General features: G+C 40.8%; 1 protein-coding gene across 3 annotated transcripts; it reads right to left on the reverse strand.

Moving 5' to 3' along the window:
- On the reverse strand, positions 1-26,599 carry CCDC198 (coiled-coil domain containing 198). 3 transcript variants are annotated; one of them, XM_006180801.3, is made up of 6 exons: positions 26,231-26,599; positions 23,858-23,940; positions 11,147-11,233; positions 9,646-9,744; positions 8,722-8,881; positions 1-2,058 (listed from the first exon to the last, which is right to left on the reverse strand). In XM_006180801.3, exons 1-6 carry the CDS (start codon positions 26,451-26,453, stop codon positions 1,823-1,825), a joined length of 888 nt encoding a protein of 295 aa, XP_006180863.1. In that variant the 5' UTR covers positions 26,454-26,599; the 3' UTR covers positions 1-1,822. The 3 variants fall into 3 exon arrangements, with proteins under 3 accessions (XP_006180863.1, XP_006180862.1, XP_032337992.1); XM_006180800.3 differs by having other exon boundaries at positions 9,646-9,747; XM_032482101.1 differs by having other exon boundaries at positions 23,811-23,940; positions 26,231-26,296.
- Positions 26,600-26,984: the final 385 nt, after the last annotated feature.

Here is a 26,984-nt window from a genome sequence, read left to right on the forward strand (position 1 = left end):
CCTATAATGGAATAGAATGTGAAAAAGAATATATATAAATGTATGACCGAATCACTTGGCTATACACCTGAAACTAACACAATATGGTCAATCAACTGTATTTCAGTAAACAATTAAATAAATAGACTGTGCCAGATGTTGTGCCAGGAAGCAAGGGGCTGGGGGGAGAGGTGGATACCACAGGGAGAAGGCAGGAGCCGTGCCCTCATGTAGCCCACAGTCCAGTGAGTGTCTAGAAGGAGGTGTCATCCAATTTCAAGTCAAAGACCAGAGCAATGAAGACACGCTTCTGTCCTGCTATCTTCAGTGTTGGGAGATGCCCATCCCACTTTGTTTCAAACCTTCCAGGTCAACCATAATATGAGGATATTATAAATAGGTTGAATTCATTTCTCCTCTCAAGGATCTTAACTTTTTCAAGAAGGCTGGTTGCTCAATCTATGCATTCTTTTGCAGGAAATCTGCTTGTAGCCTACCACAGAAAAGTAAGAATACTGCTTGCATAGAACTGGGTGTAAAAGTGCCCAGGATGACCTAATTAATTGCCTTCCCTCCTTGGAAGAAACATGAATGTTCATCCCCTGACACACCAGTCTTTTTATCTTCTTAGTGACTGATCTGAATGTGCTGAATGTCGAGTTCAGGGAGTGTATCTCTCTCCTGCTTTTTTTTTGAAGTTTCCTAGACAAGTCTTAAAAGGGTGTTTTTGTCTTACTTTGTTTTGAAGTTTGCTAAATTCTTAGAAACCTCTGGATGGCTTAAAAATATTTTTAGGTTATGCTAAAAGTAGGGTCTAATTTTATGCAAAAGAAGCTCTTAGAATTGCCTGAAAACCTAATTTTTGTGAATAGAGTAACTTTTGGATTGAACATTCCTAAGTTTCCTTTCAGTTTTAAAGAGCTCTAAGATCTATGTCATAATCTAAGAGATCTTCATTCAGTTTTGAGCTTTAACTCACAATGATCTTCCACACTTGACATTATTTTACTTCTTTCCTTGTAGCCTTTCTGTTCTGAGATAACAAACTTCTAACTCACCAGAGAGTGACTTAAGCTTAGTGTCTAATGTGGCATTGCTGTGACTTTTCTTTAAAAAGTCATTTTTATTTCTATCAAGTCTACTCTCTCATCTGTTTGTTCTATAAATTCTAATTTGCTGTAAGAAAGTACAGGGGGGTGGCGTGTCTCAAAGATGGACTCCAGGAGACCACACTTGGGAATGCAGGCCCTATGTAGCCTATTTTTTATTGCCTGTGACCTGGCCTATGACTTGCAGTAACCAGCAGAGTGTGGAGGCAGTGATTTGGGGCTGTTCTGTGGTCTAGACTTTAGAGGATTGGCAGCTTCCTCTTCCTCCTCTGGGAACATTTGCTTTTGGGGGACCTGGGCTGACATGAGAGCAAATTCATGCCCTGCAGGAGAAAGCACATGGGGAATCCATGTGAAGAGGCTCTGGGATGGAGAGGGGTGAGGTTCAGCCGTCTCAGTGTCCTGGTTGAGTCTCTTGATGACTCCAGTCTGACCTGCCATCTGAATTCAGCTACGTGAGAGACTTAAAAAGAGACCAGCAGAAGAACCACCCAACCAAGCCCAGCAACCCACTGAAAAATGGGACCAGAATTGGCTGTATTTAAGCCCCTAAGTTTTGAGGCAGTTAGTTATGCAACATAATTTACAATGTGCCTCACACCTTTAATCTTAGGGCTCCAAACGAAAAGAAAGGGAACTGGTGTCCTCCAAATACTTCATACACTAGCCTGAAGACTTCTTACAGGAGAGCAGGCTTTCAGTGCGCTTGGCATCTGCATTAGTGAATAGCAGTATTATTCTCGATCAAAAAACTCATCAAAGAGTGGGATTCTCTCTGTCCTGGTCCTCACCAATGCTCGTGGTTTCTTCTCGGCTTTCCCCAACTCATCTGAGTCAGAGCTGGAACTGTCCCAGGGAAGCTGTCTCCGAGCCTCTTGTTCACAGAGCCAGGTTTCCATTTTGCCAATTTTCCGGGGACCATAGTCACTCCTTGATTGATGTTCCAAAAATTCTTCATTCTGTGAATTTCCTGCAAAGAATTAAAAGTTCATTTAATTTATTTTTCCCTGGCAATGATCTATTTTTTTAAATCCTTAGGTTTTTATAAACACAGAATAATTTGCTTGGTGTTATTTCAAATATATATATATATATATATATATATTTATACATACATACATATAAAGGATTCCAACTGGTGTCTTTGTAAGATTTAAAATAATTTTTCTTGTTATTTAAAAAGTCTTTTTCTGATCTTCTGAAAGTTGCAAGAATGGTACAGTACATACCTGTGTACCCCAACCTATCAACAACATTTTGTCACAGTTTTGCTTCACACACACACACATATACACACACATACTTTTCAGCTGAATCATTTGAGAATTAGTTGCAGAGTCACTTCTCCCCAAAACACATCACCACAAATCTCTAAGAACAAGGGCAATTTTTCCTATGTAACCACAAGACAATTATTACACTTAGGATATTTAACATCGATACAATACTGTTTTCTAATATATGGTCCATATCAGATGTCCATGGTGACCCCAATAATGCCACTTTGTTTGCCTGTTTGTGTTTCATTTTTTAGATCCAGGACCCAACTACGATCATGTGTTGCATTTTATTTTCTTGTCTTTTAGTGACCTTTAATTCATGAACATTCCTCTATCCTTTTTGTCTTTCTTTTCTCTTTCCTTCCTCCCTTCCTCCCTCCCTCTCTCCCTTCCTTCTTTCCCCTCCTTCCTCCTCCTCCTCTCTCTCTTTTCCCCTCTCATCCTCCAGCTCAGATGGAGTCATCTGGAGGTTCAGGAAACTTTCATCCTCCTCCTCCACCTTCATTATCTTCTTTTTTTCCTGAGACTGACATTTTAAAGAATCCAGGCCAATTGTTTGGCAGAGTGACCCTAAATTGGGGCTCTGATTGTTTCTTTGTGATTAAATCCGTTAAACATTTTTGGCAAGAATGTTGCACAAGTGGTGATGCCTAGTGCCATTTATTGAACATTTACTATGTTCTAGGCACACTGTGTACACTTTTCCTAACCCTCCCATCAGCTCTGACTTTTGTATCAGAATCACCTATGGAGCCTTCTAGAAACACAGATTCCTGGGTCGCACCCCAGACCTACAAAACTAGAGAGCTCAAAGGGTCAGGGGCTTTTTTTTTATGTTCTATTTTTGGGGAAGAGATTTAATGTATTTTTTGGTGTGGAGTTTTATGCATGTATGTCTTTATTTCAGCTTTTTATTTAAGCAGTACCCAGAGCCCTCTTAGAATGCGCTACAGAACAACATGGCTTTATTCCAGGAAGGTGGCCTTAAGAAAACAAAATCTTAACGATCACTTCCAAGCTTGGAAAATCATCCTGGATGAAACATCCAGGTTTATCCCCCAGTCTGACGGAATCAATCAATCACAACTTTCTGAATGTTGTCTTAGCGACAATTGTTGATCAAATCTTATGGCATATTTTATTTAAGCCCAGGACATCTGAAGTTGTATATTGATATAAAAGAAAAATCAAGCATTTCAATATGAGGATTCATGCCTTGGGATTCAAGAGATTCCTTTCAGCCTCCCTGAAGGGCAACCTTGTTCTCCCTTTGAATATCACTGTACGTACTAGATTGTCTATTTACATAGCGCTGAAAGTGAACGATAGTGCATTTATGCCCTGAGCCCTAATCTGTCTCCTGAGCTTTGATACACTTTTTTATACAACTGGACACCTCCTCTTTGATGTCTCCTGGCAATATGTCAGCTGCACTATCTCTTTCTGTCACAAACCTGCCTCTTCTCCCAGTTACCCTAGTCCTGCAAATGGTCCTTCCTTTGCCCCATCATTTGTCTAGTTCTTCAGGAGAACCCATGAATCCTCTTGGCCTTCTCATTGTCTCCACACACCTACATCTAATTTATCACCAGATTCTGCCAGTTCTCTCTCCTAAATACCTTGTGTCTGGCTCCTCTCCCTCCCCATTGTCACCCTTCTCCCCTGGTCCAGACACCAGCTCTCACTCGCACTGCTGCTACGTACTAACAGCCTGTCTCCCCGCATTCTCTTGTGTCCCTTTTCCATCCATCCTCTGCAGTGCAAACAGAGTGATATTTAGAATACAAACCTGATAGTTCACTCCCCTGCCCCTTCAAAAGCTTCCCATTGATTTTAAGATGGAGTTCAAAGTCCTTATAGGACATGATTTATAAGACCCTGTGTGCACTGGGCCCTGACTATGTCTCCACAGTCATCTCAAGTCAATTCTGTCTGCATCTCTCTTCTCCATCCAGTGTCTAGCATCCGTCAGGCTCCCTCCCACTCGAAGGCTTTTGCACCTGCTGTTATTAATCACAGTTTTGAATGTCCCAGCACCCTGGTCCTTACACTCATGTGCTCACCTGCCCCCTTCCTTCAGCTGCTTCCTGTCTCAGCTTAAATATCACTTCTTCCCAGAAACCTTCCATCTCCTCAGATCATTAGATCTCCCAGTTAGATTCTCACTGGACTTTCCTTTGTTTGTTCTCTGTACTGTTGTGTAAGTACCACATCTACCCAGTTCAGCAAGTATCTGTTGAATGAGTAAATGAATAAATGAATGAACCAATGAGCCGTCAGAGAATTTTGAAAGGCAGGAAGTGTTGGTAATTGGGACCTGGGAAAGGCTTCATTCATTGGGGCCAGGGGGTGTCAATTATCTCTGCTCTACAAATGAGCCCAGAGCTACTAAAAGCACCACTCAGACTGGGAACAGGGATTTTCTGCCGACTAGAGGCAGGAGCTTTGAAACAGGAAAAGAATGTTTGTTAATGGTGGGGTCTAATGTAATATTAACAATAGTATGAGTCTCGCAATACTCTTGGTGTTATGATAATTCTGATCAGAAGTTAGTGGGTGAAGCAAAAGTCACATGTTCAGTTTTATCCTTGAAAATCCCGTAAGCCACTCATAAAACATAATATACAAAGTTTTATATACAAAACATTAAAGTTTGAGAACTTCCGAGCTAGATATCTTATTACTTGTTACATTTGGATAAATCTCCATTTGATTCTTTATGGTTGCTAGCTTTTAAAAAAAAAAGAAAAGAAAAATATAACCTTTAAAACCTAAGTGGTTTTTGGGTGAGCAAAGTAGAGGAAAGTGTATTCAAAATTAATTTGGGGAGAGAGGAAGGAAACAGAGGCCTATTGGGGAAAACAGGAAGTGACTGTAGGATCATACAAAGCATTAAAAAGATTTGATGGTTTTGTATTTTATAACATGTGTTTTAAAAAAATGTATTACCACTATATCAAACCCATAATTCCACAGTTAATTCACAGACAAGACTAAATGTTAAAAATAAAACAAGATACCTTAAAGGAAAATACTAAGTAAGTAATAGTATAAGTGACCAGAATTCTGAAGGTGACATTCAAATGATGTATGTAGAGTGACACCTCCCCTGAAACAGTTATTTTCACTATCAGACATCAGTTCCATCTTTCTTCAGTTTGGTCCATAGTCATATGGTACTTTACATTTTATATATACTTTCACACATTATTTAAATTTTACATAAACTCTACATAATGGACATAATGCATTATTCCCATTTTACAGATGTGGAAACAGATTCATGGAGGTCAGACGACTGAGAGTTAGCTATAATCTTTCTCTGTGTAGAATAAATCTATATGGACAAATAGAGCTAATACTTATTGAGAGGCTACTGTGTACCTCCTATCTACAGTAGGAACAAGAAAAGATTATAGCTCCCATGGAACTTAAATTTAGTAAATGTACTGTCAGGGCTCAAATAAAGGACTCTGATTCTAAGTTCAGTGCTTTTCTCCTCACTAGACTCATATCATGGCTTCTAGAAAGGGTAGGGGCCATGTAAACATGTTAAAGCTCATAGAGTTGTATGCCTAGAAGAGTGATGTTCCCTTTGTGTAAGTTGTACACATTGTATATGACACAGATATATGCAATTTATTATATAAGTATATGTAGAATATATGTAAAGCATGTGTGATTTCATTTTAAGGAGGCAGCAGAAAACGGAGACTAATTTTTTTACCTCACAAAAGACCTGAAACTCTCTACCTTCCAAAAGAGGGAACAAGAATATAGCCTTGACAATATATAGGACAAATATAGCTTTAAATAAAAGGAGCTGGGTACAGAGGAAACTTAATTACTAAAACTTCACTAGCAGAATGCTCAGGGAAGTCTATGATCTTGGCTACACTCCACTTTGAGGAGAAAGCAAAGTGAACTGCTTTTAGAAGACAGAGAAAGAAGTCAAAGATCCCACTTGGAGATAAGTCACAAGGAATTTTTCAAGTACATGCCTAGCAAGTGGTGAGGTCTGTAGGCATTGCAAAAGGAAGCCTTCTCTTGAGAGATAAGTTGGAAGAGTCACCATCTCTACGTTTACAGACTTTCCCAAGATTGTCCTGACAGAGCTCTGGGCCCCTGGCTCCTGATGAGGCTCTATGAGGGGGTGGGTGGGGGTGCACATGTTGGAGTCACAAAGACCCGGCCTTGAATCCTGACTATGTCACATGGGGGCTAATAGTAACTCCTACGTTATAGGCTGTGTGAGGCTTAAATGTGATAATTCATGTTAAGGGTGAAGCACAGTGCTTGGCTTAGAGTAAGCATTCGATAAACCTTAGCTGGAACAAAATAAAGCAGCTTTAATTTTTTTAATTTTGTTTTATTTTATTAAAAATTTTTTTGAGGGAGGGAGGTAATTAAGTTTGTTTGTTTGTTTATTAAAGGAGGTACTGGGGATTGAACCCAGGACCCCATGTATGCTAAGCACACACTCTACCACTGAGCTATACCCTCCCCTCAAAGCAGCTTTTAAAAGTATCAGGAGAGCAGAGGAAAACCCCTTCTCCACGTGCCACTGCCTCCCCTGGTCCCTCCAGACCTGGGGCATCTTCCAAAGGCTTCACCAATGCTGGCTTTTTTGGCCTAATCTCAAGCAATGACCCTTAGGTACCTAACTTCAGCTGAGGCGCTTTTCTCATTATTTTGCCCGTATTTTTTACATGGCAAACACGGTTTATCTGTGTGACTACACAGCGTATCTCATTCTGGAACTTGGGAGTGTGGGTTCAGTAGATGCCCCAAGTAGATTTTCCATTCTTCAGCTTTTTCTTACTTAATTAACTCATTGATGAAGCATCTTGCTCCTTGAGCAGGGGCAGTGTCTCAGCTGGCGACTTGGCCTCTTAGAAGCTCAAGACCTCCAGAGACGCAGCCAGTATTTCCGTAGATTCCACCAGTGGTCAGTCTCACTGGCGGGGGACTTGGCCCGCAGCACAGCAAGCTGTGTGTGTGAGCAGTATCAGACATTTGCTAGCGGTGGGTTTGCTCTGAGGGGACACAGACAGGGAAAATTTAATGAGACTCTAATTGGTGGGGCAGCACAGCGCAGAGTTTATGAAAGCAAATGTCTGTTAGAAATCACAGAGCAGTCTGAGGCCACTGAGCAACCTGGCCTGGCTGAAGGGTTAGCGCATCGGGGTTAGGAGTTTAGACTATGTCCTCAGGCTGATGGAGACTCACTGAAGGATTTTTTTTTTTAAGCAGGAGAGTGATATGGTCACATCTACATTTCATAAGATTATTCTAGTGTAATTGCAGTGCTTCTAGACCCGTATTGTGCTTGAGAATCGCCTTAGGATTTTGATAAATGTAGGTCCTGATGTAGGAAGTCTGGGGTGGGGCCTGAAATTCTGTCTTTCTGACAAATCCCCAGAGATGCTGCTGGTCTGTGGACAACACCTGGATGACCAAGTGGAGCAGTGGTTCTTAAACTATCAGGGCATGAGAACCATGGGGGCGAGGGGCTGTTAAACTTGGATGGCTGGGCACCCCCCTGCAATCACTCCAGCTGGAGCCGTGGCTAGTTCCCACGTAAGGCTGGTGCTGGTGGTCCGGGGCCTGCACTGAGGACCACCGAGGTGGACGGTTGATGGACAGAGGGTAAGGACCTGAGGGAGGAGTGCAGTCAGGAGGCTGCATCAATAGCCCTAGTGTGCATCACGACCTAAGGGTGGCACAGGGAACAGGGAAAGAGGGGAGGTTTCAGCACCAGGCAACATCAACATGACTTTGTGGCTGACTCTCTGCAAGGAGAGGGAGCAGAACGGCTGCAAAGGCGCACTGTCTCTGGATGAGTGACAACAGCACTTGGAGGCCACGCCCACTGAGACAGCGGGAGGCAGCATGAACAAGCCTGGAGAGGGCAGTGATGCTGGATTCAGTTTTAGACGTTCTCTAAAAGGGAAAGGGTGGGTGGGGAGAGTGTCTGCACACAGCACCAACCTGGCTGATACGAATTTGCTGTTTACTGTATCTCCCCGTGTTTCATTCTCTTTACCCACGAGATGAGGCTCTTTTGCCTTTTCTCCTCCAAGGGATGGTGCAGGGATTGCAGTCGTGCATGTACAGTACAGTGTTTTTCTAAAAAGAGACACCTCACCACAGCGCTTAAGCTGCTGCCTTTTCCTCCCGGCCATCCAAAGTTAATGACAACGTGCCCATTATACCCCAGGGAGCAGAAAAGCAGCGGGAACCCAAGGATACCTATTTGCTGTCCTTCCCTACTCCACCTCAGAAGTTTATTTGATAAAGTTTTAAAAACACTTGAAATATATTTTTTTAACTAATAATATTACGTGACTCACCTGGACTTCTGTTCAAGGTTTCATCAGGCAACAAGGTGAAAAAGTCCCCGCTGTCATTTCTTGGGATGCTTTGAAGGATTTTCTTGGCTTTATGGTCCCTCTGTTTTTGCTTATTAGTTCTTGCATCCCTGTGAAGACTTTTCTTCAACTCCACCTGGGCCTGAAAATGATCCACTATAATCAGTTAGTGTCCTCCCCTAGAGCAGAACAGGTCAACAGATCAGCCACTTTGCAGACTGTGTGCTTATCTGTAGACATCTGTGGTCCCTTCAACAGAACACAGTTCTGTGTTCCTCTTAGATGGTGTGGACACTTTCTTCATGTGCAGGTTTGTTAGGAGAAAGGGGAGCATGCTTACAGTCTCAAAGAGGTGAGGACCTTTGTAAGAAACATTTCTCCGTTGGCTAGCGGATATATTCAGAATTGCAGAAGACAGTGACCTCAGGCTCATTCAGTAGGGTGAGGAATTTGGAATATGACATTTACAAGAGACATTACTGTAAAAGGGTTTGTTCTCAGAGATTTTTCTGTAAGATGAGTCTATGGCATAAATTGTAGAGAGATGCCTCGTTATCAAAATAAAGATCAACTCACCCCCCACCTCCTTTTTACTAAAACAAAAAAAATTAACCCCATTTTCCTGCTGAAGCCAGAATGTCATAGAAGCAACACATTTAAAGGGGGGCCTTGAGACATAGATACATCCTTGAGCTGACTGAACACAGAGAAAAGACTCAGCAGGGCTGGTAGCAGGAGGGACCTTGCTGTCTCTTCTCAACTCCAGCAGGTGAACCTTTGGCTCCAATGACTAAATTGAAAATGCTAGGTAAAGACTGGAGATGGATGCTGAACTATACTAGGTACCAGGGCAGTGATTATGCAGAGTAAATTTGATAAATATGACACTCTTCTCCTCGTATTTACCTCTTGTCTTTTACGGTTCATTTCCAGCATCTGCATCTTGTGTAAATACTGCCTTTTCCCAGAAGGATGCATTGGCATTTGCATCTTCTTTTCCAGTTCCTGCTATGAAAGATGACACACTCATTAGCATGGGGTAATTATTTACTGACTCTGCAATCCACGATTTGAAATCCGTTTTGGAACAGAGGGAGATCTTAATCAATCATTAGTCAAAATCCATAGAGATCTCTTGTGCTGTCAAAGGTGGACAATTGCAGCTCCCTGACGAGTCCTTAGTGCAGCTTAGTCAGTAAATGAAGTCACAATTTGCTATGTGTATAATGTAGTTTTTAAGGTTCCTATAGAGTTTTGCAAACCTTGAATGGAAATATCTTCCCGTATCTCACTTTGGCAAGATATCACTTCCTATCAACAGATGCTTTTACTGTCATCCTAGAGTTGTGTTCTGGTTGGATGAGACCTGCTTCTCTCTCCCTGCCTCTTCTGCCACTGAATAGTTACCTGGCTATGAAATTAGAGGGGAGCCACTGCATGGTTAAATGGAACCTATTTCTGTAGGGTGTACCCCCATATTCCAGTATAAGCGCCGGTACACTGAAGTTTAGGAAGGATCTAAAGTTGATTATTTGTGACTTGGGTGACCTCCCCCAGTGCATCATAAATTCCAGAAGCACAGTGTGGACAGTTATTGAGGGCAGCTGGGGTGAATATACCCTCATTCATCACTTGCTGTGGCCATGAAAGGGAAGGGACGTGGTAGCCAAATGGTCCAGTGATACTTCTCATGTTGCCCTGTGGACAGTGATCGTGTTGGCTGATATGAGCCTCAGGGAGGGGCCCGTCTCCGAGGGTGCTGTCAGTATCACAAACATGGCCTTGAGGATCTAAAAATAGCTGGACATCTTTTATCAAATCAGCCAGCCACATGGCAGCATCTAGATGACTCCAAAATGAAATCAGGAGAGGAAAGTGTTGAAAATCTACTCCTACCTCACAGTCCTTATTTCCACGTGAGGGGAGTTTTCTCAGCAGAGTGTGGCAAGTGTATAAAAGGAAACAGCTCTACAGAAGACCCTTTCCAGGGTTACTTTTTGGTGAGGTTGTGGTCTATAAGCCAGGACCCACTCATAGATAGGATTTCCCCTGGAAGCTGAGAACAAAGAGCAAGTTTTAAACCGAGAGGAAGAATGAAAGGGGATAGTTATGCTGGATTTTTCACAAAAATCACTTGTAGAATCACCAGTGTCCAAACAAAATTCTTCTCTCATCTACATCTCCCTGTTTGCACCAGGCAGCAGAGAAAGGCTCAGAGTTCATCAGAGAGGCAAGAGTAATTGCCAGTTGGAGGTAGGCCCAGGAGAGAATGGATAGCTTTGGAAAATTCTACCTCTGAATGACTTAACGGCTAGCTTTGCCTTTGAAGTCTTCTGTGCAGGGAGTGTGGGGAAAGCAAGGCCCGCCCCCCAGTTCCTTGCCCCCTCCGGGTTCTGCTGCTGCTCACCTTTGCTCTGTGACTCCTCCCGGCTTCTTGCTGGCTCAGGAGCCTTTCAGAAGTAATTACTTGTGGCAGGTCAATGGGTTCAAGCTTCTAGAAGTCCAACATTTAGAGCACTCAGCATTCCTCATGCCATGAGATGATGAGACATAAAAGCCAGACATTAAACTATCTTAACACCCTGTATGTGTCCCCGAGAGCACACATGGGAGGCGATTCCCACACGATTACCATCATGTCTGTGCAAAAGGCTCTTCAGCCTATCTGGGTTCTTTAGTGTCTGTTGCACTCCTGCCAGTGACTCATTGATCCAAATGTTGGTCGGAGAGTCAGAGGACTAAGAATCCTTTTCTGTCTGCACTGAGGGACCACATCCACGGTTACCAAATAGGGGTCTTCGAATTTTAGAGACAAAAGAGGCACTGGGAAGTTACGTTACTTTATTCATCCCTTAACTACCCAGGTAAACTGTTCTGGTCCTTAGGAAAGTGACCTGTTTTTAAGATCTCCAGAGAAGCTCCCTCAGCCTCCTCAGTGATAATTCCTGGTGCTTATGAGGCACATTGAAAATGAAAGTGCAATGTGCTAACGAGCCTTAGTCGTGGATTTTTCTAGCAGAGGCTTGGCTTTATGGGGGAGGTGGTACTAGAGTTTCACGAGGTCACTAAGACTAGGCAGCAGCTGATGAACTAGTAGATCTGCCTCCAGCCCCACTTGTCTCAGACGACTCAATGCTGGAGTGCTGGGAAGTGGCTGTGGAGGCTTGGGACACCAAGGCTGGTCTCTTCGCATTGACATGCAGTCAGGGACCTAGAGGGTCACAGAGTTTGTTCACTAAGTACTTTTTGAACGACTGCTACTTGCCAGGCATTGGGGTACAGTGGTTCATAAAAATGGGCATGGTCTCTCACGGAGCTTACGATCTATGGGGAAACATACACTTTTGCTTGTGTGATTATTTGATTAATTACAAACTGTGTGATTAGTGCTTTGGAAAAATCTACCATGATAATATATAACTAGAGGGCTCCATATTGGAAATGGGGGTGTTACGAGTTAAACTGTGTTCCTCTCAAATGCATATGTTGAAGTTCTAACCCCCCACCCCCATCCCACACCCCTTGCTGGCCGCCCAGTACCTCATAGTGTGACCGTATTGGGAAAGAGAGATCTGGCGGATAAAATTAGTTAAGATGAGTTCATGCTGGAATACAGTGGGCTCTCAGTCCAATATGTCTGGTGTCTTCATTAAAAGGGGAAATCTGGACTAGACACGCACACAGGGAGAACCCCAAGTGAAGATGAAGGCAGAAACTAGGAATGATGCCCAGGAATGCCAGGTGGTCAACAAGCCACCAAAAGCTGGGACAGAGGCATGGAACAGATTCTTACACATGGCCCTTAGAAGGAACCAATCTTGCCAACACCTTAATTTTGAACTTTAACTTCTAGAACTGTGAGACAATACATTTCTATCGTTTTAAGCCATACAATTTGTTATACTCTATTATTGCAGCCCTAGAAAATGAACTCAGGGGAGAGAGGGGCTGAGGAGGTAGTCCAAGAAAGTTTCCTGAGGGAGTAATTTTTCAGCAGAAGTTGGAAGGTTGGGAATTTTTAGGGGACTGAGGTGTTCCAGGCAGAGGGAACAACGTGAACAATAGCCCTGAGGCAGGAGAGAGCATGATCTTTTGAAGCAAGTGCAAGAAGTCAGTTGGCTGCAGTTGAGAGTGAGAGGAAGAGTGGCTCAGGCGGGACTGGGCAGGTAGACAGGGGCCGATCCACGCACGGCTGGACGGGGCATTCCTAAGACATTGCCTTCTTAAATGCTGCGGGCAGCCATTGACATGTGTTAAGCAAAGTAGTGACACGATTACATTTGCTTCTAAAAAATGGTCACTCTAGCTGCCTAGGAACTAGACTAAGGAAGAAGCAATTACGGATGTGGGTGAGCAGTTAGGAGGACAAAGGTAATGGGCTGGAGGCTCATTGGGGGAAATGGATGGGCGTTACAAATATTTAAAACTGACCAGGCAAGATTCATGATGGTTACTGAGGAGAATGAAGTGCCCAAATGACGTCCAGACACAAGGGACGGGTGGCGCTGTCATTCGCTGAGACGAGGAATCCCACAAGAGGGCCAAGTTTGGGTGGAACAGAGAGGAGAGGTCTGTGCTGGAGATGCACGTTTGGGAACCATCCCTGGGGAGAGAATGACTGAAACCGTAGGATAAGTGAGGTCAGGAGTGAGAAGAGCAGAGCCAAGGACTGTAGACTTGAGGAGCTCCAGCACTGAGAGGCTGGTGGATGGGGATGAGTTGGCCAGGGAGACTGAGAAGCTATGGCTTGAGAAGCAGGAGGAAAACCAGGAGGATATGATGTAGCAGCAAACAGTGCGAGCACTGCTCCCACCTTAGTCTGATACTAGAGGCAAATCCTAATATATTTGGAAATTATTGTTCATTGTAGTCTGACTTGTTGCATTGGCTAGGGATAGGCCTGGCAGTCAGCTTGGCTTTCAAGGTGACCAGGGTGAAAAGAGAGGGAGAGACCATGGAAAATGGATGCTGAGGGTCCAGCATTCATAATGGGGAGCACGAATGGTGCCTTGTGCTCCATACAGAACAATTTCCTGGTCCCTGGGCGGGGCCTGAGCTGCTGGAGGGAGAACAACCAGCAGTCCTTTCTGGCGGAGCAGCCACAGGGTGACCGGGCAAGGAAGGGAGAAGCGCCAAGGATGTGGAGGCAGGAGGAGAGACGAAGGGGGAAGAAGTCATCTTTATGTTACATATGTGCCAGGTCTTTACACTTGTGGAAGGACGAGGCTTGGAAGTGGTTGTTTTTTTTTTTTTTTTTTTAAACAAAATAGCCAAGAGGTAATCAGTACTAGTTAGAAAGAGGATTATTGTTGTCCTGGCTCTCAACTCTGCAGAGCACGAAGATGCAGGGCACATGAGACCTGCTGGCACAGGAAGCAGCCGCTGATCAAGTCAGCACCCTGAAGGAATGGAGAAGAAAAGGAAGGCGGAGGGAGGCTAGGGGGAGGGATCTCCAGGGAGGGAGACTCAGTAATGACCGAGGTGGGGTTTCAGGGTTAAGGAGAGAACAAGGAAGTGTTTGTGCCATGCATCCCCTGGACTTGGTTCAAGATTCGGTTCTCCCTGGTGATTAAGCCCATACACCTTTGCAGACACTGCCGCCCATCATGTCATGCTCACAATGTGTCATTCAATCCTCCAGTGAACCCTGTGGATAATTATGATGATTCTCCATTTCAGAAAGGTTAATGGCTTGTGCAAGTCTGCATAGTTAGAAAGGGCCAACTCCAGGATTCAAACTCAGGTCTGCCCAATTCCAAATCCCATGCTCCTTTCTCCATACTTGTTTCTAAACTTGGTTTATCATCAGAATCTCCTGGAATTGAAAAAAAACAAAACAAAACTTCCTGGGCTATTCACTGGGGATTGAGATTCAACAGGTCTGGGACATGTCCTGGGAGGACGGAATATATATATTTATATTTATGTAGATATATTTGTATATATTTACATGTATATATATTTAATTAATAAAATTTATATTTTAGAGAGATTTAGGTTCACAGCAAAACTGAGTAGAAAGTATAGAGTTCCCATATACCCCCCACACACAACCTCCCCACTATCAATATCCCTCACCAGCGTGCTACGTTTGTCACTGTCAATGAGCCTACATTGACACCTCATTATCACCCAAAGTCCACAGCTTACATTAGGGCTCACGCTTGGTGTTGTACATTCTCCGAATTTGGACAAATGTATAATGACAGGTATTCACCATTATAATATCATACAGGGAGGAGTTTACCTCTCCCCCAAATTCTCTGTGCTCTGCCTGTTCATCCCTCTCTCCCTCCAACCCCTGGCAACCACTAATATTTTTATCAACTCCACAGCTTTACATTTTCCATAATGTCATATAGTTGGAATCATACAGGGTATGTAGTCTTTTCAGATTGGTTTCTTTCACCTAGCAATATCTGTTTAATTTTCCTCCATGTCTTTTCATGGCTTGATAGTTGGTTTCTTTTTGATGCTGAATAATATTCCATTGTCTGGATGTATCAGTTTATTTACCCATTCACCTATTGAAGAACATATTAGTTGCTTCCAAGTTTTGACATTATGATTAAAGCTGCTATAAACATCTGTGCGTAGATTTTTGCATAGATGTGAGTTTTCAATTCATTTGAAAAGTATTGGCTGCTAGATTGTATGGTAAGAGTATGTTTAGTTTTGTAAGAAACTGCACCCTGTCTTCTACCACTTTGCATTCCTACCAGCAATATATGAGGGTTTTTGATGCTTTGTACCCTGGTCAGCATTTGGTGTTGTCAGTGTTCTGGACTTTGGCCATTCTAATAGGTGGGTAGTAGTATTTCATTGTTGTTTTAATTTTCTATGTCCTAGTGACATAAGATGTTGAACGTCTCTTTGTTTGCTTGGTTGCCATCTGTATATCTTCCTATCGTCTCATTTTGTTGACATTGTCTTTCACAGAATAGAAGTTCTTAATTTTAATGAAGTTCAGCTTATCAATTGTTTCTTTGACATATATATTTTTCAAAACTCTCCAGAAGGTTCTGAAGATTTCCTATGGTAGGTTCCACTGGCCTCCATACTGCCTTGACTCCAAAAAGGAATTACATCAAAATAAATCATGGAGGATTTGCTTGTGGAGCATTATTGAAAAGCTGAGTCTGAAAAAGCCAGCTATTTAAATACTCTCAGCTATTTAAGTTAGGCTATCCATAAATTCTAGGGCCAGGTTTTTCTTTGAAAGCATGAATATATATTATTCTACTTTCAGCCTCATTTTATTTGGATTCACAGTTCTGATGAAGGTTAATGAGTAGGTATCTTTAAGTACTCTCTCCAAGCAATTACTTTCTTCCTGGCCTTTGAAAAGAATCTAAAGAACACTATACTTCCACAAAGGGCACTAGATGGCAGCAACTAACATTGCAAAAAGAATCCCTCTGTTACATCATTTGCATTTGGCCTGAGAAGCACTGCAGGAAAGAAGTGTTGGAAAATTGGCTTCTCCAAACCAGTCAAATGAAATTGCCTTGGAATTCTGGGTTCATATCAATGTTCCTTTTCCCTCCCAGGGAAACAAGATGCCTCACTTTATCATCTTCAGAGAGAATACAATAGGAGGAAATACAGGAGAATTGGCAGAATGACACCTTTTAAAATTTCATGATATAAACAAATAATTACTTGTCTAAAGATTTCTGGATTATTTGGCTTCTCAAGCAAAACAAATGGTCAGGATAATCAGTTGGAGTGTCAGCTGGGAGTTTCAGGAAAGGAGATTAAATCAAGCATAAGTCACAGATCTTGGTGACAAGCATTAATCTGAGATGATTGCTTCTGTTTACTAGCAGGAAGAGAAAGGTGGGCAGGAGCAACTCAAAGACACTGTAAAGTTTATTTGGCATCATGACTTAAGAATATGTCCTTAAAGTTTCTGGGGAATAAGGTCAAGGTGTCCAAGTCAGATTAGAGCAAGGAATCTTAAGGCCAAGGAGGAATTTCTGATCAAGGCATTGCAATGAGTTCTTATTTCAATAACACTATTTGCTTCAAATATCTAGCAATGAAAAATAAAACATAAAACCAGGGACTAAGTTAAACTTAAAAGCTTTTGCACAGCAAAGAAAATCATAAACAAAACAAAGCAATAACCAGACTGGGAGAAAATATTTGCAAGTGATGTGACCAACAGGGCTTAATTTCCCAAACATACAGATAGCTCATATAATTCAGTAACAACAAAACAAACAACCCAATCAAAAAAATCAGCAGAAAATCTAAATAGACATTTCTCAAAGAAGACATACAGATGGTCAACATCACTAATTATCAAAGAAATGCAAGTCAAAACCACGATGAGTGTCACCTGACACCAGTCGGAATGGCCATAATCAAAAAGACTGCAAATAACAAATGCTGGAGAGGGTGTAGAGAAGAGGGAACCTTCCTACACTGTTGGTGGGAATATAAATAGGTGCAGCCACTATGGAAAACAGTATGGAGATTCCTTTAAAAGCAAAAATAGTTACCATACAATCCAGCAATCCCAGTCCTAAGCATGTATCTGGAAAAGACAAAAACTAATTCAAAAAGATAAGTGCACCCCAATGTTCATAGCAGCACTATTTACAATAACAAGACACAGAAAGAACCTAAGTGTCCATCAACAAATGAATGGGTAAAGAAGATGTGGTATGTATGTATGTATGTATGTATGTATGTGTACACACACACACACACACACACACACACACACACACACAGTGGAATATTACTCAGCCATAAAAAGAATGATATATTGCCATTTGCAGCCACATGGATAGACCTAGAGATTATTTCATGCTAAGTGAAATAAATCAGAGAAAAACAAGTATCATATATATGTGAAATCTAAAAAATAGTACAAATGAACTTATTTACAGAATAGAAACAGACTCACAGCCATAGAAAACAAACTTGTGGTTACCAAAGGGGAAAGACGGGGGAGGGATAAATTAGGAGTATGGGATTAACAGATACACACACACACACAAACACACACACAAAACACACACAACACCATGAAACCAAAAGAGGTGGTCGGGCTTTAATACAAGATAAATATCTCTATGGGCTAGAAAACAGAACAGAAAACTTGAGGGGAAACTGACCCACAAGGCATTTAGGGCTCCTGATAGTTGTGAGTTATTACTGTCAGCTAAAGGAGACTTTTAAAATGCTCCATATGAGAACGGAAGCTAGAGCCAGGCTGAGTTGTTCTCATCTCTTTAGCCAGTACAAAAGCTGCATCAAAATGTAAGCTGAAAGATTTGTTTTACAGGCATTATCAAAAAGTTGAATATGAAGAAGCTAAGACTTTATAACAATAAATTCAAATCATAGATAAATGAATAGTTTTCTGAGAAGTATAAATGAGCGAAATTGAATCAGGAAGAAGTAAGATACCTATATGATGCGGGAATCAACTGAGGACCATAAAAGAAATTAAGTTAGTAGGAAAATTTCTCACTCCCCCCAAAAGTCCAAGTGGCCAAAGATGATTTCATAGGCCTGTTTTACTAAATTTTAAGGAACAGATAACAAATATTTTAGAGAACAGAAAAGAGGGAAAGGTAATCAAACTCATTTTACAAAACTAGTACAATCCTGAGAACAAAGAGAAAAAGACAGCGTAGGGAAATTGTACAACAACTCCACTTATGAAAATATATGCAAAAAACTTAAGCATATACAATTGAGCAATGTATTTCTCATGACCAAATAGGATTTATACCAGGAATGCAAGCACGGTTCACATCATAAAATCTATTAGTGTACTATATTGTATCAGCTAGTTAAATCCATGAGATTTAATCTGTAAGATTATTTTAATAGATTATTTAATAGATGGAGAAAAAGAATCAATAAAATTTAACACTCTTAGCATACTAGGAATAAAAGAAATGTCAATAATTTAGTAAATGGCATTGTGCCAGGTATCTTCCACTTATTTCTCTGGATCCATTTGCCACATGTCCCTACCCTGTTCTCTGCCTGTAAGGACTAAGCACTTTCTCCTGCCTTCTGGCTTCTCATTGACTTCATCCACGGAAGAGCCCTGGTGGGAAATCTGAGAGAAGAAAGAGAATGAGGTCAGGCTATTTCTTCCTCTGTTTCCCTCCCTGCAAGGCCATATTGGGTCGGCTGTGTCCCACTGTTCCTCTCAAAGCATCTTCTTCTACCTCAGTCTCCCTTTCTGGGTTCGAGGAGTCCCTTGGTCTAGATGTAGTTACTTCTCAGCTGCTACCAGTGGTTACTGCAATATCTCCTGTGGTTCCCCTTATCCAAACCTCCATAAAGTTTTAAAGAAAACTTCCTTGAATTATCCTAGTTTGAATGTGCCATCTGTTTTGGGACTCTGACCAGCATCTATCAAAATCCTGTTGCAAATGTATTTTCTTTTAAAAATCAGTCTTATTAATGTTGTAGGTAAGACAAGGATGCCTGTTACTACTGTTTATGTTCCACATTGCAAAGGAAGTCTTAGTCAATGCAAAAGTCAATAAAATCAGTACAAGGGACAAGAATCGGAAAGAAAGAGAAAAAAAAATTCTTGTTTATAGAAGATATTGTCTATGTAGTCTAGAAGAATCTATAGACAATTAGAATTACCAGTATATTTCAATCAAGTGTGGAACACAAAATTTAACACACAAAAATCATTAGCTTTCTTATTAACCAATAATAATCACTTAGAAAATTAAATGGGAAAAATACCTCATTCATAAGAGAGTGAAAAAACATGTTTTGTGTCAACTTGGCTCGGCCACAGTCTCCAGTTATACAAATACTAATCTAGGTGTTGCTGTGAAATTCTTTGTAGATGTCATTAAGGTCTATAATCAGTTGACTTTAAGTAAGGAAGATTATTTTAGATAATCTGAGCGGGCTTGATTCAATCAGGTGAAAGGCCTTTAGAACAAAGCTGAGGTTTTCCTGAAGGAGAGAATATATTTCTGGACAGCAGCTTCAACTCATGCCCTACAGTTCTAGTCTGCCCTTCCTTAAGGCCTGCCCTGTGATTTCAAAGTTGACTTGCCAGCCTCCACGATCATGTAAGCCAATTCCTTGCAATAAAGTCTCTTAATATATATCTATTTCTATAGGTTCTGTTTCTCTGATTGAACCCTGACTGATACAGGTCCTGAGAAACAAACATAAAAATATCTCACACAAGGCTGTGTGAGATTTCTCTCACTGTGGAGAAATCATGAAACATTATTGAAAGATGTAAAAGAAAATGTGAGTAAATGGAGATTTATGCCACGTTCATGGTTTAAAAGACTCAATGTTGTTAATGTGGTTAATTTTCCCCAAATGAATCTATGAATACATTCCAATCAGAATACTGACAAAGTTTTTTTGTGGAACTTGACGAGAAGATCCAAACTTCACGTGGAAGAACAAAGGACTATAAATAGCAAAGACAATTCTGAAGAAGAATAAGGTGAGGGACTGACCATATTAGATATTAAGACTTAGTTAAAGGTACATAATTAGGACAGGGTAGAATTCCTGTGGATACACAAATAGACCAATGCAACAGAAGAGAGAGCCCAGAAACAGACTCATGAAGCTCTGGATATTGGATATATGGCAGAAGTAACATTTCAAATCAATGGTCAAAGAGTGGATGATTCCATAAAGAATGTTGGGGCAATAGATTAATCAAATGGAAAAAAACCCATAAAATTAGATTCCAACTTCACAACTGCTTACAAGTGATTTTCAGATGGATTAAGACCTAAATGTGAGAAGTTAAAGATTATACACTTTAGAAATAAGAATGTCTCTAAGAGCTTGGAGATAAAAATTTCTTAGACAAAATATGAGATATAAAACATAAAGTTCAGGTTGAGAACTTTGACAACGCTAAACACTTTGTGTATACACAAACACACACATACACACAAACAAAATGAAAAGGCAAACTATAGATAGGAGATACTTGCAACACATATAACTAACAAAGGACTAGATCTAAAATATATAAAGAACTCTCACAAATCACAAAGAAAAAAAGATAACAGAAAATGGGCAGGAATTAGAAAAGGTAAGGAAAGGGAGTAAGTTTGTGACAAACTGTCTTAAGACCAAAAACAGTATCATGAAACCATCCAGGTCAGAATCACTCTCCTTATCTCTCACTAGCTGTCCTTATGCTCAATTTTCTCTCCTCTCCATTCATTCATTCAACATTGATTAATACAATCTGACTAATCACCTGTTGTGTGCCAGCTACTGTTCTAGGCATTTGGGTCTATTAGTGAAGACAACAGACAAAAGTCCCTGCTTCTGTGAAGTTTATATTCTACCATTGGGGTGGGATGTGGTGGGGAGGTGGTTAAAAAAAAAAAATCAAAAACACAATGAACATAATAGACAAGCAAATTTCTTGGTGTGTTAAATAGAAGTAAGTGCTCCAGAGAAAAGAAAAGATAGTGAAGGGTCAGGGAAATCTGGAGTCCCAGGGTAAAAACTGCAATTATCAATAGGTTGTCATATAAGTCTCACAGGGAAGGTGAGATTTAAGCAAATCTTTGGAGATGCCGGAGTCATCCAAGGAGATCACCTGAGAAAACTCTATGGGGTAGGAGCAGGCACAGGGCACCATCTCCACCTTAGGCTGGACCTGACGTGGTTGGATGAGAAGGTGCATCAGGCCAGAAGGAACAGTGATGATCAACTTTTCAACAGTGGGGCAGGTACCTTTGATTCAGGGTGCCTGGCCGAGCTTCTCACATCTTAGCAGTGCCAACTGGAGAACCTTAGTTCACGACCTGCTCCTTACTTGAGGAGTAGATGTTCAGGAAGTGGAGAGTGCCAAATATGAAACTCAAATTATTTAGGATGCAATTAGATTTGGTTTAATAATTTAAAATACTTTTATAATTTTCTTTGGCAGAGGTTGGACTATTAATTAGCATGTCATGGGAACCCAGCATTTATTATTCTCTCAAAAAACCCATTTGTGGTGGAAAATGTGCTGAGCTTCATTTGTGAAGATAATTATAGTTGAGATCTTTGGGAGCGTCTGCCAAGTTCCCAGTGATTTCCCTCTTTTCTGGAAGCTGCCTGTAGAATCTACAGTGAGTGACGGTTGGTGGGGGAGTTCCCCTGCCCGCATTTCTACTGTGTGAGCATGTTCCCTTGTCATAGCTCACTGGAACAGAGCAGGAATCATGAGCAAAGCTGAGCCAAGTAATATCTTTCCTCCCAGGAATTTGGAATTGGAGCCAAGAGGGCCAGGCTAGTCTATCTGTTTGGAACTGTAAGATGCAAATTCAGAGTGGCCATATTTCATCAAGTGGTGCTGAGGATCAGGGAAAGTTGATCTGCAAGGAGAGATTAAAGCAAATGCACATAGAGAGTTCTGCCTTTTAGGTTCCGAGGCACAGCTCTTCACTGAAGTCTAGGTGCCTCCCAGCTCTTGAGCTCAATAAAATACTCCTATATCCTTGAAATTTATCTCATTGGTTGCTTTGACTAGCCACTTCGACTTCCAATACAGTGATGCTACAGGTCTGAAGTAGCAGGGAGTGGACTTTCATTAATTTTTTTCCCCACCAGGGATAACGAGTCCCATTCATCCCTCTGTTCATTCATTCATTTATTCATAAACTCTCGTGGGATACATATAGTTAGTAACTGATGATATAAACTGAATGAGACATAGTTTTTATGCTCAAATAATTCATTTGTCTTGATTCTTAATTTTTAAGATGGCTGGTTAGGATGTGGGCATGCAGTCTTTGACTCTGAAATACTAAATTTCTCTTTCTAAGTTTGATTGACTTGAGAGCATCAAAGCCTAACGTTAGCTTATTTAGAGTTGGCAAATATAAAAAGTACTTTGTGAACTATAGACTGCTACACAAATATTTTTCACTGGTTACAGGAATATCTTCTGTTTGAGTTATTGAGCTTAGAGGCTCTGCAGGAAGATATATTAAATGAGCTCCTTTGAAAGGATACTTTTGGTTTAGGAATAAAATACGAGTTTTAAAATTGTCCACTTTAGAGATATGCTCAAAAATTTAAAAATTAGATATCATTTTCATAGAATTACACTTTATTTTCCATTAACTAAACAATATTTTGAGGTTTCTAATATTTTGGGAAAAGTTGCTTTTTTTTGTGACCAAAAAATATAATCACTTCAAATAATGACTGTGAGCTTCTGGAGGAGACAAGTAAATAAAAACCAACTGAAACAGAAATAATCCCCAGCAAATGAGCTCAAATACCCTTGGGATTGTTCCAGACATCTGAGTGAGTTCTGCAGCAGGTGGGGTTTGGCTCCAAGTCCCTTTTTCAAATGTCAGTGATAGACCCTGCTCACAAGAGAGCCCCAAACCCTCCTTTAGCTGATGCTCATTTTTAAGGATCCACGCAGATCTCTTTCCCCTTCTAGGATGAGTGCTCTTAAAATTTATAGTCCTCTACAGGGAATTCATTAAATATTTATTAAGGTGAATGCATTTAAAGCTCTTGCTTTGCTGCCTTGGAATCCAATGTCCTCAATTTCAACACTCAGTTAGCATTTGGAATGATGAAAGAAAGGTTAGGGATAGCAGGGCTGTAGAGATCACTATACTGATGGTTAAGAGCACAGGCTTCGGAGGCCTGGTTGATAAGTGGCCTCTGTTGTCCTTGGGTAGGTTACTTGACTCCCTGAAGCACACGTATAAAACAAAGATAATACCTCCTTTCTCACAGAAGAGTATGAGAATTAAATGGATGACATAGATCAAGTGGCCTAGAGTGTATCAGACTTGTAGCAGGTGGTCGTTAAATAGCAGTAGTGGTTGTTGTAATTATTTATTACAGTGACTTCCCTACAGTCACCCAACTAATCAGTGCAAGATTCAGGCCCATCATGCCTATGTCTTTGGTACTATACTCCCTTCTTTTGGTGGTAGTCTTAAAAGTGAAATCATTACAGAAGGAAATCCTAAAGAAATATGGTCTTGCATTGACAACACTGTCATTCTCGTTAGCTTAGTCATTGTCAGTATCCCTCTTTTATGCTTATAGTTGAAAAGGGATGTTACCATTAAATCCAAGAAATTCCTTATGAAGCCTTTTAAATTCATCTTACTTGAAGTCTTCTTGGTGGATGCCTTTTAATAATACTTGTTTCCCTCTGTTCCAGTGGGATGTCAAAATACATGGCCCCAGGCACTTGAAGGATTGGGGAGAAACAAAAACAAACCATTAGAAACAATTTACTCTTAAGTTAGACTGATCATTAGTTATTAGAAGTTGTTAACACAATCTTGTATCTTTTCAGTTCTGTATGTCTAACCAATAGGTGGAATGTGGAGTTGAAACATGTAAAGCAGGGGCCCTACGTAAATAATAAAATATTCTCTTAGACCCAGGATTTGATTTCTGCTTTCCTCATTTCTTCCCCAGATTAATATCCAGAGGACGGGCTGAACATTTAACAGTGTATTGACTGCAAATATTATTCAAACATAGAATTTGGCCTGGAATATAGAAACGTAGTATTGATTTGTTTTAATTTCATGAAATTGCCCCCAAATAATATAGGAAATCAGAGAAAAATATAGCTCTAAGAAATGAAGGTAAGTTCTCTTTTCAGGTGGAATAGATAAATAGATGGATAGGTATTAGGTAGAGAGGTGATAAAGAAATGGAGCTTTAATGTATCATAGGAGTATCTAATGCTTAGTGTTGTATGTTCCCAATTAAATAGTCCCCCTAACTAAGGAAATGAATTCCCACAATTGTTCCTATAATACAACATACCAGTAATCTTCCCTGATAAAACAATCCAGGGCTACAGAGTTAAGCCTCATTAGGAAACAGGATCAAGAGATCCATGTGGACTTCATTTTTCAGCTTGGTTATCCTGGGTCCTTGAGACGACTACCAGGACCAGTGCTGCATGAATGATGGTCTTGTCCTTTTCTCTTAACAATCTGGAAGCATTCTGATTTCTAGATTGTTATGTAGACTATCCTAGAGTCCCCCTTTGCATTTTAAAAGGCAAAATCCTTGGGTAATTATGTGTTTCTATCCTTAAGACATTAGCATGATCACCTTAAGGGCTTCTCTGTGTCCTTATTTTCTTTCAAGACCACTGAGCAAGTTGGGTCAGGCAAAAAAGTTGGATTTAAAAGTGTAAATTTTTTCAGCAGAATTTTTTCCAGCAGTCTGACAACTCCTTAATTTTGTGCCATGATTTGAGTAATATCACTCCATTAGTTAATTTGATTCTCCTGAAATGGCATAGGCTGTGTTATTTTTACCCCTGATTTATCAGTAAAGAAAATCGATGAAGTAACTTGCCTAAAGACATACCATTTGGTATTTGTTGGAGCTGGGGTTAGAATATGGGCCCCTTGAAAATAGTGGTCAGAATGCACATTATTTTTAATGTGATTTTGCAGTTTCAAAAATGAGAACATTTCCCAGTTCGGACCTTAGAGTCAGCTTTTACCATTCAGTACCAAAATCTTAAAACTCCAGATGGAAGATTTGGATAAAAAAGGAGTTCTTTGATGAAACTAAGAGGAATATTCCTACTCACATGCTTAGGAAGTTGAAGAACATAAAAATATAGGCCATAGAGAACCAGTCAAAGGTTGTCAGTTCTACAGCAAGTAGCCATGAAAATCATTCTAGGTAAGATCTACTAGGTACCAAAAGAGAACATAGCTTCCTGGTCAATAATGGGAGCTTATTTGTGTTAATGATCCAGAATGTGACGAAGAGAAATTAACATGCACGTATACATGTGTATACATCATATATGTATATGTCTCTTCCCAAGTTAGAATGTCTGTTTAAGTATCATCATCATCATGGCTGTCATAAAACATGTTATATCTTGTAAAGTATTCCAGGAGAATTTACAGTCACTTCTGCCTCAGGGCTGCCAATCATAAAGGGAAAAAAATTCTCCTAGTTCTGCAGATGACCATGCAGAATATGGGGTTAGGGAGAGGATGTCACATCTGCTCATCTGTACTGCGATAAATCAATCCAGTTTGGTGTGGTTTCCAAATTCACATTAGAATGGATTCACTGCTAAAGCACTGCATTCAACACAGTAAAGCCTGATGCATCAAATGATACTGGAGAGGATGATTTAAATTTAGAATCTAATTGCAACATACGATTGTCAAAATTTATCACATCTTTATCTATAGAATTTTAATTGTCTGGCAGAGCTATGTACAGACATCAAAAGCACTATACACCAAGCTGACACAAAATGGTTTCCTTCTCATGTGGAATGGTGAAAAGCCCTTAGTACAGTTTACACACCCATCCTAATGTAGCCAGAATACTTTCAGTTGACAAACATTGTCTCCCCTCAAAAGATGGCCCCTTATATTTTAGTAATTTAGAAACTTTCTGAAATTATAGAGCTAGTCAGGAAAATCTATCAGTAGCTCTCCTTGGCCCAAATCCATTAATTCATGCTGGATTTTACATTTACCTGCAGAGTATCTCCCATACCCGGTCTCTCGTAGAGGTGGCAGCTGCCGTTCCAAAGCTTTATTCCGGTCCTGCGGTCTTGCGAATGAATATGAACTCTTTTCTTCCATATTCTGAGTGAATGCAAAGTCCACAGGGCTGGCCGAGGGAGTCTCTTCCTCTTTGTTCTGCAAAGGTGCTACCTTGGTCACCCTTGGGTGAGCCTTAGCGTGGCTCAGGCCCATTTCACATTAAAGATACTCAAGGTAAAACCATGTGTGTGTAGTGGTTTGGGGCCTTTAATGTAGCTTATTTTAATCAAGGTATTTCCAAAGTTAACCCAGCTCTACAAAGCAGTCGTTTCCTTCATGACATTTCTGTAGCTTTATTTCAACACACTCTAACCCTCTGGCCACTTCCTGGGAGGCTGGTTTCCATGGAGACTTCCCGTCAACTGCTGCTTTGCCATTTCAGACCCAAAGAATCCAGTTAAACATTGACTTGGTTACGCTAATTTCTGAAAGACTTAGTGGTAGGAAGAGAAACCGCTATTGATCATTAAACAAATCTCTAACACCAGGAGGGCCATTAACAGAGATAGAGAGCAGAGGTTCAGAGAAGTCTTAAACTTGACCCTTTCATTGTACATACCTATAAAAACCATCTGACCAACAGGGAGGTCACCTTTGGAAATGAAGGGAGCTAATCATCCAAGGCTTTGTTAATCTTTCATTTTAATTGAAGAATTCATCTTCCAAATAGGAAAAGAAACAGCT

The sequence above is a fragment of the Camelus ferus genome, chromosome 6, assembly GCF_009834535.1.
Source record: "Camelus ferus isolate YT-003-E chromosome 6, BCGSAC_Cfer_1.0, whole genome shotgun sequence".
Lineage (NCBI taxonomy): Eukaryota > Metazoa > Chordata > Mammalia > Artiodactyla > Camelidae > Camelus > Camelus ferus.

Coding starts and splice junctions, on each gene's coding strand:
- CCDC198 (XM_006180800.3), bottom strand. CDS start 26,453: ATGGGCCTGAGCCACGCTAAGGCTCACCCAAGGGTGACCAAGGTAGCA. Junction 9,748..11,146: donor GGAGGAGTCACAGAGCAAAG/GTGAGCAGCAGC, acceptor CATCTTTCATAG/CAGGAACTGGAAAAGAAGAT. Junction 2,059..8,721: donor AACCTTGAACAGAAGTCCAG/GTGAGTCACGTA, acceptor AATTCTTTGCAG/GAAATTCACAGAATGAAGAA.